Source organism: Phyllostomus discolor, chromosome 1, assembly GCF_004126475.2.
Source record: "Phyllostomus discolor isolate MPI-MPIP mPhyDis1 chromosome 1, mPhyDis1.pri.v3, whole genome shotgun sequence".
In the NCBI taxonomy this organism is placed as follows: Eukaryota; Metazoa; Chordata; class Mammalia; order Chiroptera; family Phyllostomidae; genus Phyllostomus; species Phyllostomus discolor.
In genome coordinates, this window is record NC_040903.2 from 51603807 (window position 1) to 51617896 (window position 14090).

The 14090-nt window shown below is 39.1% G+C and overlaps 1 protein-coding gene across 2 annotated transcripts in view; it reads right to left on the reverse strand.

Annotated features, from left to right (window-relative positions):
• Nucleotides 1-14090, reverse strand: part of PRKG2 (protein kinase cGMP-dependent 2) — an 89264-nt gene that overhangs the window by 65563 nt on the left and 9611 nt on the right. For both annotated transcript variants that reach the window (XM_028508250.2, XM_028508251.2), the window contains exon 2: nt 13232-13705. In XM_028508250.2, the coding sequence (XP_028364051.1) occupies nt 13232-13692 (461 nt within the window). In that variant the 5' untranslated portion in view covers nt 13693-13705. The remainder of the gene's footprint in view (nt 1-13231; nt 13706-14090) is intronic.

A 14090-nucleotide genomic window follows, 5' to 3' on the forward strand; every position in this document is an offset into this window, starting at 1 on the left:
TGGGTGGAACATAAAGGGATGCATGCAGCCTGAAAGTAAAGGCTAACCAGGCCAGTTCCCAAAAAGGCTGAAAACCAACTCTGAAACAACAAATCCCTGTTCTGATTAAGCGATTTGCCCCTGGACTAACTGTCTGCCAGAAACAAAGGTAAATATTTTCCATGGGATGCTCACAAAATCTATGACAAATATTCTCTACAGTTTTTCTGTAGAGAGTATCTGGCATGACATCAAAAATTATCAGGCATACCACAAAAAAGATCAATGAACAGCAAGGGAAAAAAAAAGAAAATAGAAAGACAGTAGATCAAAATATTGTACATACTCGACATAGGTGCTAATATAACTGTAGTTAATATGTTTAAAGAAATCAAGCACAAAATGGAGAATGTCAGTGGAGAGAACAAGTATTTCTTAAAAATCAAAATAGAGATTCTAGAATTGAAACATAATATCTGAAGCTTGGTACTCAATAAATGGGCTTAAAATCTAGTAAGACACAGCAGAAGATTAGAAACCGAATATGTAAAGGCAAATAGAATATATGTAGATAGAATATTGGAGAGAATCTGGGATGGAAAGTAGAGCGACAACAACAGAACAAAACACAGGAGATATACATAATAGAAAAGTTGAACATATGTGTAATCTGAGCCCCCAAAGACTGGAAAAAATTGGTCTGAAACAATACATGTAGGTATCATATTCAAGAACTTTCTTAAATCAATGAAAATACCTCAAGCCACAGACAATATGCACAACAAACTCCACACAAAACATTTATAAAGAAAACTGTGTCTAGTCTCATCAGAACCAAGTTACTGAAAACCAAGTACAAAGATGAAAAAAAATTTATAAAACATTTGGAGAAAAGAGACATATTACCTTCAAATGACCAACACAAAGATACACATATATGGGAAAAAGCAGACATCCCCTGAAAATAACAAACTGTAAAAAATGCTAACACTTGTTAATTATGAAGGAAAAGCAAACCAAAATCACAGTGAGATACCACAACATACCCGCCAGAATGGTTCAAATGAGAAAGATCGACAATGCCAAATGCCAGCAAGAACGTGGAGTAAGTTAACTCACACATTGCTGGTGAAAGTATCTATTTTGTTCAATCATTTTGGAAAACTATTTGGCAATTTATATTAAATGTGACAACAATGTGGTGATTGCCAGAGGGAAGAGGGGGTGGGGAGGTAGAAGACGGTAAAGGGGGGGATAAATTGTGCTGGGAGGAGACTTGACTTGGAGTGGTGAACACACAATACAAAATACAGATGATGTACTACAGCATTGTATACCTGAGACCTAATCTTATTAACCAATGTCACCCCAATAAATTCAATAAAAAAATTTACTACTCAACAATTCCACCCTAAGTATATACCCATCATAAATCATAGTAATATACTAAAAGACATGTGCAAGCATGTTTATGGAAGCTTTATTCAAAATTGCTAAACACCAGAATCAACCAAATGACCATCAATAGTTGTAAATTCATAAATTGTGGTATAGTCATGCAATAAAATGCTACCTAACAATAATAATTAATGAATGACTTCTATGTACAATAATGTAAGTGAATCTTACTATACAAACAAAGGAAGCCAAACTTTATAGAGTACATATTTACTAATTCCATTAAAATAAAGTTCAAAAATAGGCTGAAAGTATTCTATGATAATACTGGTACCGACAGTGACTTCCTTTGAGGTAGACAATGGGTAGGGATTGGACGGGAGCTGAAAGGGCCTCTGAAGTGTTGGTAATGTTCTACTGCCTGATCTGTTTGGTGGATACATGGGTGTGTTCACTCTGTGATTTGTGTACTCAATAAAAAGTTCACTTAAAAAATGAAATCTGTGTATAGCTTTGGAGTCAGAAAACCCTAGGTTAAAAGCCCAGCTTTCTCACACTTCTGAGCTGTGTGGCCTTAGAGAAGTCACTTAACCTTGACTGAACCTTGGATTTCTCCTTTATGAACAGAGCATGGTAATCATAAACAGAGAAATATTATGCATATTAACTAAGATAAGGTGCCTGGAAGTAATTAATAAATGGCAGTGATAATAACGGGTTTTTTGTGGGGTGGGAAAAGTTCTGAAAACCATGGAGAAACAAAGAGACACTGTCAGGCCACTGTGCTCAGTTCAAAGTTCCTCCAGATAGGTTGGATCTCCAGCTGATACCTTTAGTGTCAGCACAGATAATCCTTTTACACCCCCAATTTATGTAGTCCACATTCCTTGAAGCAATAAATTCTTGCCCTCTAAATTGCTTCGGGAAGTTCGATTTATCAAAGTCCACTGGCAGTTCTTTTTTCTAAACTTTATTTTCATTGTTGACATTATTACAGATGTTTCCATCTTCCTTCCCTTTGCCCACCTCCACCCATCCCCCTTTCCCTCTGGTCAGCACCTCACTGTTGTCTGTGGCCATGAGTTACACACACGTGTTCTGTGGCTAGCCCCTCACCTGCTTTTATTCAGTCTCCACCCACTCCTCCACTCTGAGACGATTAAGTCTATTCTTTGTATTCATGCTTCTGTTTCTATTTTGTTCGTTAGTTTTTGTTAGGCTGGGCTCTCAATCTTCCTCCTCTAGTGCTGTGTATGTACGAGAGGCCACTATTTGTCTTTGCTGGGTCATAGCATGTGTCTTGCAGACCTCTTTGCGTAAGGCTTAGTGCAAAGCAGGGGCCAGCACCTCTTATCTATCAGGGATTTCTTGTGAACACAAAGGTCAAGGCAACATAACTTGCGTGATACTTCATAGCTTTATTATATATACCTGTAAAAATCATATTGTAAAGCATGTTTGTTAAGAGTACAAGAGCTATAATGCCAGGGTCTCATTCCTAATTCTCTCATTACTAATGGTGGAACCCTGGGCAAGTCACTTAATCGTGAATTTTCTCAGCTCTAAAATGACAATAACACAATCTACAAGTCACTGGATTTCTATGAAAATTAGATTAGTTAACAATATAAAGCTCTAAAAGTATCACCTGGCATATAAAATATGTTATATAAGAGACATATATTCCTGTTGTAGGTAAGCAAGTTACCAGCAACTTTAAAACCTTCCAGTTAGAAGAGCTCTAAAAATGCTATAATTAACACCTGTTTTTATTTAGGGGGACCCCTTCACAGTATTGGTAAAATTCCTGTCAATCCAGCCCCCGTGCCTGGCCAGCCTTCCCATGCCCAGAGTATCCCAGGCCCACTGAACTACTTGCAGGCCCCCAAATATGCCAGGCCACTTTGTCTCCCTGCTGTTTATTCCTCCTTCAAAACCCACCTCAAGGTCATCTCTTCTATGGAGGTTTCCCTGACACCACTAACCAAAGTGTGCTCCCTCCCTCCTTTGTACACCTTATAATGTTAATCACAAAAGATTGCAATAAATTTAAATTTCCTCAAAGAAATAGTGACCTTCAAGAGTGTGACTATGCTTTCTTCATACTCTGACACCAAAAACCTAGAATCGTGTCTGGCATGTAATAGGAACTCCACAAAACTAATGCTAAAGGAAACACAAACCCTTTCTCCTCCTTTAAAAATCATGGGTACAGAGACCAGAGTGGAGGTGGAAACATCAGTCACCTAGGAAACAGGCACAGATCGTAAGCAGGGAAAGCATCTATTTCCTTCTCCCAAAAACATTTTAAGCGATAAACAAGAAAAAAAATACCTAATAAATGCACAAGTTATAATTTGAGAAGCTAGCATGAGAAAGATGAGGTCATTCCTTGGTCATCAGAAAATGAGCATGACATTCTCCTGTCAACTCCCTTATCCTATTGCCCATGTAATGGAGCACGGCTGTAATTTAATCATGTTTCCTATCACTTCATGCTTACAACAAACATTCCCCTGCCCCTTTCATAAAAGTGTGCAGATGATCCTACTCCCATGAGCATTGAAGAACAGAGTTTAATAATCAAATGTTGAAAACAACCAACACTTACAAGGAAGTTAATCTGACAAACTCAATGATATGAATAATCATCATTGTGCTGCATGGTAATTAGGTAGAAATGGTAAATAGTTCCTTTCACTGCCTGTAAGGAGTACTGCTCTCCAACTGTCAAAGTGGATATTTCTGGATTCAACTGCAGGGAAGCCTGTTCTTATAACAAAAGGGCTCTCAACCGTTGCTGCACGTTAGAATCATCAAGGGAGCTTTCACAAATCCCGATGTCCAGGGCCCTTACCTGAACCAATGTAGTCAGACTACCTGGGGGCTGGACCCCAAAATCAGTACTTTTTAATACTCATCAGGTGACTACAGTGTGCACTTAAAGTAAGAATTACAGCTGTAAACAAGAAAATGCAGGGAGTTTCAAGCTGTCCTTTCCCTCCATATTCCCATAGCACAGGGAACGTGCCTCTGCTGAGGACTCATCAATAAATCCATTACCATTAAGTAATTACCAAAAATCAATTAATGTTTGTCACAAGACTTTGTCCTATCTTATTTTCCTTTGAAGAGAAGTAATAAATACAGAAGAGAGGAACTTACCACTTCCCTCCCCCTCCTCCCAGCATCCTGTATAAAACCGGAAACAGAGCCTTGCACTTAGGGATATGCTGTCCAGTCAGCCTAAGGACTCTGGACTTTTATTTTAATTGTGGTAAAATATACATAACATAAGCTGTACCATTTTTATCATTTCTAGATGCACAGTTCAGTGGCATTAAGTATATTCTCATTATTTTGCAACTACTGACATCATCCTTCTCCAGAACTTTTTCATCTTCCCAAACTGAAAGTCTATACCCATTAAAGAATAACTTCTCATTCCCCCTCCTCCCAGCCCCTGGAAACTGCCATTCTACTTTATATCTCTATAAATTTGCTCTAGGTACCTCATATAAGTGGAAAATATAATATTTGTCTTTTTGAGTCTGGCTTATTTCACTTAACATAATGTCTTCAAGGTTCACTAATGTTCTGGCATATGAAAGGAAGGAATCTCCTTTTTTAAGGCTAAATAATATCTTATTGTATATATTCACTGCATTTTGTTCACCCATTCATCCACTGATAGACTTTTGGGTTGTTTCACCATTTGGTTATTGTGAATAATGCTGCTTTTAAACATGTGTGTTGAAGACTCTGGACTTTTTATGCTTGGATTTATGCTTGGATTTGCATATCTAATATGGCCAAGATTCTCTAGCCGAGAATCTTAATCAGAGATGCAAAAGGGCATGGTGCACAGAATTCTAAGAGGGCCTCGTGATTTCTACCCTTCTGATCACATCCTTGTGTCATCCCCTCCCCTTGAGTGGGGATGGAGCCTATGACTTGTTCCTCACCAACAGAATATGGAAATGGTGTTGGGAAGGTCACTCAGCACATGCTGTGTGAGACTTCATCTTGGCCAACTGTGAAGAGATTCTCTAGCTGCCCTTAAAGAAGTGAGTGCATACTGTGAAAGGGCCTGTGTACAGGGACATACAGTATGGGACTGAGCAGCATCTAGGAGGGGAGCGTATCCTCCAGCTGACTGTCAGCAAGAAACTGGGGACCTTAGTCATACAACCACAAGGAACTGAATACTGTCAACCATCACAGGAACTTAGAGAAGCACTTCTTCTACTGGGAAGCTCTAGAAAGGAACACTGTTAGCTGACGCCTTGACTACAGCATTGTGAAATACTGAGCAGATAACCTAAATAGCTCTGGACCCACAGAAATGCTGGGATAAAAAATAGCTTTTCTTTTAAGCTGCTAAGTGTGTAGTAACTTATTATGCAGCAACAGAAAACTAATATACCTGGGTTTCTCTGAGTTTCAGTTTCTAAGAAATTTCAAGTAGTATCTTTTTCTCATCTCATCTGGATAGAAGGAACCAGAAGCCATACAGGTCTTTCTTTCCTTCATATTTCTCAGAGCTTGATCTATAACCCCCCAGAAAGGCCATCAAAACTGATGCTTTAAATTTACCAATTAAAATTAATGTGGCATGACAAACAAATTCCCCTTGAAGAATAAAAAGGAAATTGGGAGTTCCTATTCACTCATAGTTTAGTAAGAATTAATGTAAGATATTCTTTGGTCACTCCCAGCTATAGATCTTTAAAACAAACAAACAAACAAACAAACAAAAACCTGTCAAACAGGACTGTACTGAAAAATCTATAGTTAACAAATAATTCTAAGGATAGTTACATGGAGGGGAGGAGACAAATTATTTTAAAATGAGAATTTAAAGAAAGCAAATAGTTTTAGTCAAAGGATAAAAATTTCAAGAACTGTATCTTTCACAGAAAAAGTACTTCCAGAAGCTAAAAACTGAAAGACATTATTCCTAGCTTCAGATCTTTTTCTGTTCCAGAAAATTTTACTGTAGGAAACCCTAGAAAAAGATGACAAATGCTGAACTGCTCAGGCTTCCAGAAAGAGAAGGGAGGCTCCTCTGGAAACGGACTGCACTGCTTGTTAGGAGGCAGAAGTAAGTGACAAGGCTTCCTTCTGATAGGACAAGAAAGAGAAAGGCCACTGACGTCTCAGCTATTCTGTTTCTATTGCACTCTTTCCTGGAATCTAGCTAGAAAATGGGCTGAAATGTTTATGAGCACGTATGCTGTTGACTTACTCAGAACAATAAGTTGTTACTCAGAACAATAAGTTTTGAGTCCTGAGTGTTTTCTGAGGCTTAATTAACCTTTTCCCCAACACCTAGCAAAGGACAGACTAAAAGATTTGAGGATAAAGTGTGGAGCAAAGGTTGGTTATAAACCAAGCAGGAGATAATCTGAGAGGTTGGCAGGGCGCTGAGGTGAGGGTGCAGAATAAGGAGAGCCCTGGGGTCTTTACCTCCTAAAGAGAAAGAAGAAAAGGCAGGGCAGGAAATGAGAGGGGCTGGATGCCTGGGCTCAGAAAGTCTGATGAAACCTCTTTAACTTCAAGATGTCAAGGCAGTTGCCACTTTATTTCAGGCAGGTTCTTCATTTTCTCCATGCTCCTTACCTCTCTTTTTTTTTTTGAAGTTTAACAGCACCACCTAACCCTTCCCCTCCCCCCAAATCCAAGGGGGGCCAGTCCCGTTGCAGCAGTACCACCAGTAAGGGCTGTACACACTGTGGCAACTAACACACTTTGACATCAGTCCACTCAGATTGGAAACATGGTTCAGGAAGGTACCACAGCACGGCCTTGAACCAGTTATTGACTCTCAGCTTTCATTTCACCTTGGGTACAACAGAGAAGCAAAACCCTCCTCATTGGACAGAGACAATCTCCAGCCTCCACAAGGTAATGTACTGAAAACAACAGACATGTAGCAGTTAGCTGATCCCTTGTTTTCTCGCCCCATCCCTGAGCAGCTAGCTAGTTCTGACTGGGAAGTATACACACGTTACTGACGTGAAATATAAACCTTCTGTTTGCAAACATTCTGATCACTTCCACCAGACACATCAGCTAGCTGCTTCCACCCACATCTCCTGGCTGTCAGACCACCACACAATTGATCTTTTCTCTTTTTCCTTCTCTTTTCTTTTTTTGGCTTTGCTGAAGGTGATAGTATTTATAAGCATATGTACAAATTTTTTAATTACCTGATTGATAATTGTCTGGATATGCACTCTTAAAAATCTTTAACAACCTATGTAAATTCTAGATCTAGAACCTCTCACACAACCACATCTAAGTCACTAATTCATAAAATACAAAAGGAAAAATGTTTTCCCTCCTGCTTCCAGCAAAATTTCCCCTACTACAAACTAATACCAACACAACACTTTCTGGAAGCATAGTTTTCAGGGAGAAATAACAATAGTGGGGAGATATTTGTAACTATATGAAAAAAGCATTAGAAAAGTATCTATTTCTAATTACATATTTAATTTTTTACATGGCTGCCAGTTGAAATGTGAAGAGTTATTTAACTTTCATCTTGGAAAAGTGGTATATAGGGTTGTTAGAACAGACTTTACACAGCAGTCTTGGAATTCTGGTTCTGACATTAAAAATAACAAAATATAAAAGTGTAACCTTAGGTAAGTTATTGCATTCTGCATGCCTCAGTTTCTCATATGTAAAATAGAGCTGATAACAACAGTATCTATCTTAGAGGTTTGTTGTGAGGATGATATGGTCCAATATTTGTCATGCATTCAGAGTGATTCCTGACACAGAATTAGTGATGCATAAATGTTATTATTATAACTATTATTATTATTCCACAGAAACACTCTTGTTCAATAAAGGAGCCACATTTCTATAAGGCACATTCAAATGCTCAGCACTGCTTTAGAAAGGAAGCACAAATAACAAACACACTCTTACACACTCCTTTTCCACATCTTATTTAAAAAGATGGCTCAGTCGCATTTTCTGCTTTTACCTATTTTGCTCCTGGAGTGGGAGTGACAAATGAAACTAATTGCCCTTTCTAAAACTAGAGTCAACATCCGAAGTCAGATGGCAAGTCTTTGTTTTATCTTTCCTTTTTGAAAGAACAATAGTTTTAAACAATAGTTCAGACCTTCTTAGGGAAAGGAAGACTAGCAACTTGCCAGATGTCTCTGATTAATTTGCCTGTGTTCCACCAGATATTCAACATGAGCTCATAATTTTGCTCTGCTGGTGCTGAAGTTTCCTACATAATGTCTACATAAACAGAAAATTGCATTTCAGTAAAACATCCGACCTCTGGATGCACGGTTGTCTTGGTGCTCAAGGTGGAGTCAGACATGAACAGAAACGCTATCAGAGCTTTCTTCACCTCCTTTGCCAGTGATATTCAGTTCCCAGCCTTGAAAAGCATGGTACCCATTTGGGAATCCATTTGTGCCCCTCCATGTACATCACAGTCTCTGCCACCAGATGGATCAAACCCATGCTCTGTGTTTTTCCTCACATGGGTCTGAGCTTTGTGGATCGGCCCTCGGTGAGCGCTGATGCAATGGGCAAGCTCTGTTCAACTCTGCTTGGAAGAAGCTAGGAAGCACCATCATTCTTCCTACCAATCAACAGAACATGTCAAAATAAAGCAGACTGGTACCCAAACTGGCCTGACTTGAGTGAGGCCTTTGATTTTTGTAAAAAGTCTAGAAACATTAGGATTGTAGAGAGAAAGAACTGGTTTCCAAGTCAAGAATCTTGGATTCTAATGTTAGCTCCGCGACTCCCCTTCACCCGTGACCTCACTCTGCCAGTGAGTGGGGTCACATAAGACAATCTCTGAGGTTCTAGCTCTAAAGTCTGCTGACGATCACCATAATAAATTTAAATCAGAGATCAGACTGATACACTGTAGTGCTCTGACTCATCATGATTTATGACATTTCAAAAAGGCTGAGTACCTATAAGAGATGTGGGCCACGTGCCCACAGAGTTTTTTGCTTCTGAGGATCGAACATGGTCAGTAGGCACAAAGCCAAAGCACTGCACAATCTTATCATTCACCAAAGGTATAATGCAGCTTGAGAGTGATTCCATATTGTGCCCACCTCAATCTGACACGCACACACTCATTTTCTGTGGCTTTGTCCTAAAACCAAACACAAATCTTATTTTGTCTATAAAGTTTTCCCAAACTTCTCTAGGTCATAATTTCCACCTCAAGGGATAGAGGTTATAGTCCAAACACATAATAGAAAATTGCAATATCCAATACAGTAGCCCTTAGACACATGTGGCTATTTAATTTTAAAATTCATTAAAATTAAAAATTCAGTTGCTCCGTGGCCCTAGACACATTTCCAGTGCACAACAGCCACATTTTCCTATTGGCTTCTAAACACAGATTCTAGAACATTTTCAGCATTGCACAAGGTTCTCGTGGACAGTACTGAATTATTCTAGAACCTGATCTTAAAAAGTCAACCCTTGAATTTTGTAAAAGACAAATTTCAAGAGTTGCCCAATGCCAATGGAGCATATAAATTCCTTCATATGAAGCAGGGAGGTGCAACTATGTATCCGGTTTGAGCTACGCCTGCAGAACGTACAAGTACACCTGGTAGATACAGGAGAACAGAGCTGGTGTGAGCAGACTGCCTGACAGTCGATGAGGCTCACTTGCCATTTCTGTACATTTGAGCACAGGGACCTCAGCAAACTCGCAGACTGCTGTGGCATGGATTTTAGGATTTCTGGTGAATTACTGAATCTAAATCTTCAAATTCCAAATCTATCATTCCCCCAAATTGTATTCTCTGGTTTCTGCCAGTACTTCCTATCTCCCCACTGTTGTTGATTGGAGGAGGGCTAAGTCTGCTTTCAAGTTCTTGCTTACCATTAAGTATTCATCAGAGACATCCTTTTAGATAAAAAGACTGAAACGCCTCACTAGCTTTTCAATTCAGGATGGAGGAGGGACTCTACCCAAAATGTAGTTGACACGTATTAGTAGGAATGAATTTAGTCATAAATTCAGCCAGGAAAATTTATGAGAGTTCACAAATAAATCATAGGAACCTAAAAACAACTGAAGGAACAACTTGACAGATATCTTAAATACTCTACTATCTAACAGAAGTGCTTGGAAAAGGAGCCAAACTGATGGACACTGACATCATCCTTTTAACAGGGAATTATGCCACCATCTTCTTAAATGATCTAACTTCTAGAAAACTGTTTCCTACAAAATTTTTCATAGACTGTATAAAAGGTATATAAAAATATCCAAAGTTTACTTATGGCTTTTCTCTAAAATTAAAACTAACTCACATGGAAAATGAATTCTAATATTGAGCACTTTAAAAAAACTGGAAAATTTGAAATCTCTGAACTGATGATGCCACTTGTGTTTAGCCAGTTATTCCAAAGGCAAGAAGAGAGACATTTTGCAAGAAAATTTGAGGCACAAACTTCACACATGAGGCACAAATCAGTCAATGAAAAAAGAGTGGTTCCCATATTTTAATTAATTTTCAATTTAGAACCACAAGGCCCTATAAAAGCATACGGGGAACATTAAGGCATGGATAATCTAGTTTGGTCTCCTTAGGACTTTATCATTAAGGAATCAATTAGCTTGTCTTCATCATGACCTCAACACAGACTTGTACCCATTTGGCTTGTTTTCAGTGATGATGGGAAGCACTGCTGACCCTTATTCAAGAGCTCTCATGCCTTTCCTCTCCTATGTCTCACTCACTATAGACAGCAGGTCTGGCCCAGAAACTGGCTGTGTATAACTGCTGTTCTTTTGTGTTGGTTTTTTTTTTGCCTAGTTATAATAGAGTTAGTAAAGAATCACAAAGAAACATATTTATTTTGATTGTTCAGCCACCTAATACCAGGAGAATGATGTTTGGCTTCAACATGGACATAAATCTTTGGAACAAAATAACTGAACATAATCTTTGTTCCAGAGGAGAAATTTGATGGAGTATATAGGAAAAAGGTCAGAGAAGGTAAAGTGCTATTAAATTCTCTCACTCTTCTCCTAGATATACAAGCTCATTTCTATTTGAAAGATTTTTGGGGGGTAATTAAAATACTGTGCTATGTATACATATATACTAATATAATGCATAATACTTAATATTGCTGTATGTACATGTATCTCTGATATATCAGAAGAGAACCCTGGATGATGTTCATTGTTTGAAAAAACAAGCATAATTTTATAACATTTATGATTTCTGAATTTACACCATCAAAAATAAGTCCTTTTTAAAGGTTAGAAATAAGGCCTTTCTAAACCAACTAATAAAAAAATCTTGGTTTAAAAACATTCTTCTGAACTATCAGATGTCTTCCAACCACAGAATATTATAATTAATAATCCAGCATGATTTGTTTCCTTAACAAATATTTATTGATCATTCATTGCATCAAGTACTATCAACAAATTGAGGAACTAAACCTCCTTTTATATCTGTTGTCGAAATTAATCATTTATTTGTTCAAAGCAGATGTTTTATCTTAATTTATATTACTGTGTCAGTAAATAAATTAAAATTTGTTTTAATTTGACAAATCTTTCATTTTACATGAGAGATCTAGGCTCAACCAAGATATTATCAAGGAAAATATCTGATTTCAAATAATAAATAACTCTCATTCTAAAATAATGTGGAAGGAGACCCTGACTCATGATGTTTCTAGTCAATCTTTCCTGGTTGGGAAATTCAAACTTCAGCCATAAAACAAATGTACACACATGTGCATACATGCACAGAACACACACAAGAGAATGCTATGTGTAATACATGTTCTTCTAGAAATCCTTATTTTAAAAACTAATTCTAGCTTTCAATTGTTCCCTCTGCCAGAAATACCCTTTCCACTTTGTTTACACTCCTTTTTCTCCTCTGGATCTCAGCTAAAGGTCACCTCCTCAGTCAGACCTCCGTGACAATCCCAATTCTGGTGCCTCTTTGCCCTTCTCTCTCCACGATCCCAGACACCATCCTCTATACAGTGGTTTCCACCATATCATGTGTTCCAATTAATAATTACACAATGTTTACTTGTTTCCATATCTACTGTCTCTCCCTGAGAGAGACTCTGTGTCTATTTACTCACTGATATGTACTTAGTGTCCAACAGTGGCGGGAAGAAGGTGGAATAGTGCTCAATTTGAACTATGAGGTAAATGAATGAATTCATCCTCTCCTGAGCCTCCAGCTTATTCCTTTTTCATAGCAGACTAAATGCTAGGAAGTGGTTTTTCTACACATCTTCATAACTCATTGTGATTTTTGTACACTTCTAAATTCACTCTTACAGAAAGAGAGGATGGTAGACATCCTAAAAGTAACTCTTCACTCCCTTAGTGTTTTCGAGAAAATGGAAATGACTTTCATAAACTCACTTCAGTTGTACATATTATAAATCAAAGTCCAAGTAAAGCACAGTTCCTGCTTTAAAGAAAAGTTCTCCCTAAAGGGAGACCATTTTGCAAAGCAAAACAAGTTTAGAAGTCCCTCCCATGGGTGTCCAACCTTTTGGCATCTCTGGGCCATACTGGAAGAAGAGTTGTCTTGGGCCACACATTAAATACATGTAATCACACACAGAAAAAATCTCATAATGTTTTAAGTGAATTTACAATTTTGTATTGGGCTAAATTCATAGTCATCCTGGGATGCACGCAGCCTGCAGGCCACAGGTTAGACACCCCTGGTTCCCAAATCTGAAAGGATTAGTATGCTCTTTACCATTGAGGAGACTTAATAAATAGCACTCGGGTGTTTCATAATACTAAGGCCATCCAAGTCGAAAGAGTGTGGGAACTTCTTACCTGGAGTCCTTTCTGACTCTTGCTTTCTCAAAGGAAAATTCAGGGGGTTTGTTGAGGTCATAGGTACGGGTGGTTGGCTCAGCAGACACCCCAGCCTTTGCCCCCCTCCTGCTGTGGAGGGAGACCAATCCCGAGGTCTTCCGGTGGACCTCCAGAGGCACTTTGTCTGGAGAGGCCTGCAGCAGGCTTCCTCCCTGGATGTGCACCACATCCTGAAGCTTGTTCAGCTGGATGCACTTGTTCTGGAGCTCCTCCGTGAGCTCAGCAATGGCCACAGTCTGCTTCGAGAGCTGCTCCCGCAGTTCCTTCAGATGGTACTCCCGCTCCTGGATCTCGGCATCCTTCCTCCTCAGCTCTCTCTCCAGCTCTGTCACCTTGTTCCGTAGGGCATCGGCAGTGAGGGTCCCGGATTGGCCATCGGGATGCTTGGGATGTTTGGGTTTCACTGAACCATTTCCCATTTTGCTCAAGGACCTGAGAGAGGGCACATAACTGAGAATTACCCAGAGGAGTTTTACATCCCAACAACCCCCACCACTCCTCTCATTCCCATCTGTTTCATAAGCAGAAATGAAGGTGTCCCATTGTTCGGTAAACACTAAATTCCCCATGCTTCCAAGGGGAAAGCTATCAATCCCTTTGCTTTATCCCTCCATGAGGAGGAGGAGCTAGCACCAGGTTTCATTGTACCTGTCCCTGTGCCAGCACAAGTGTCACACCTCAGCCTTTTACACAAACAGCCTGCGTTACCCACTGTTCTCTTTGGTGATTCTCCCCAGACAGCTGTCAAAAGCATCCCAACAGAGCTGCGATTTGGATGTCAGCATGGCAAAGATAAAACACAATGAGCAGCTACAAC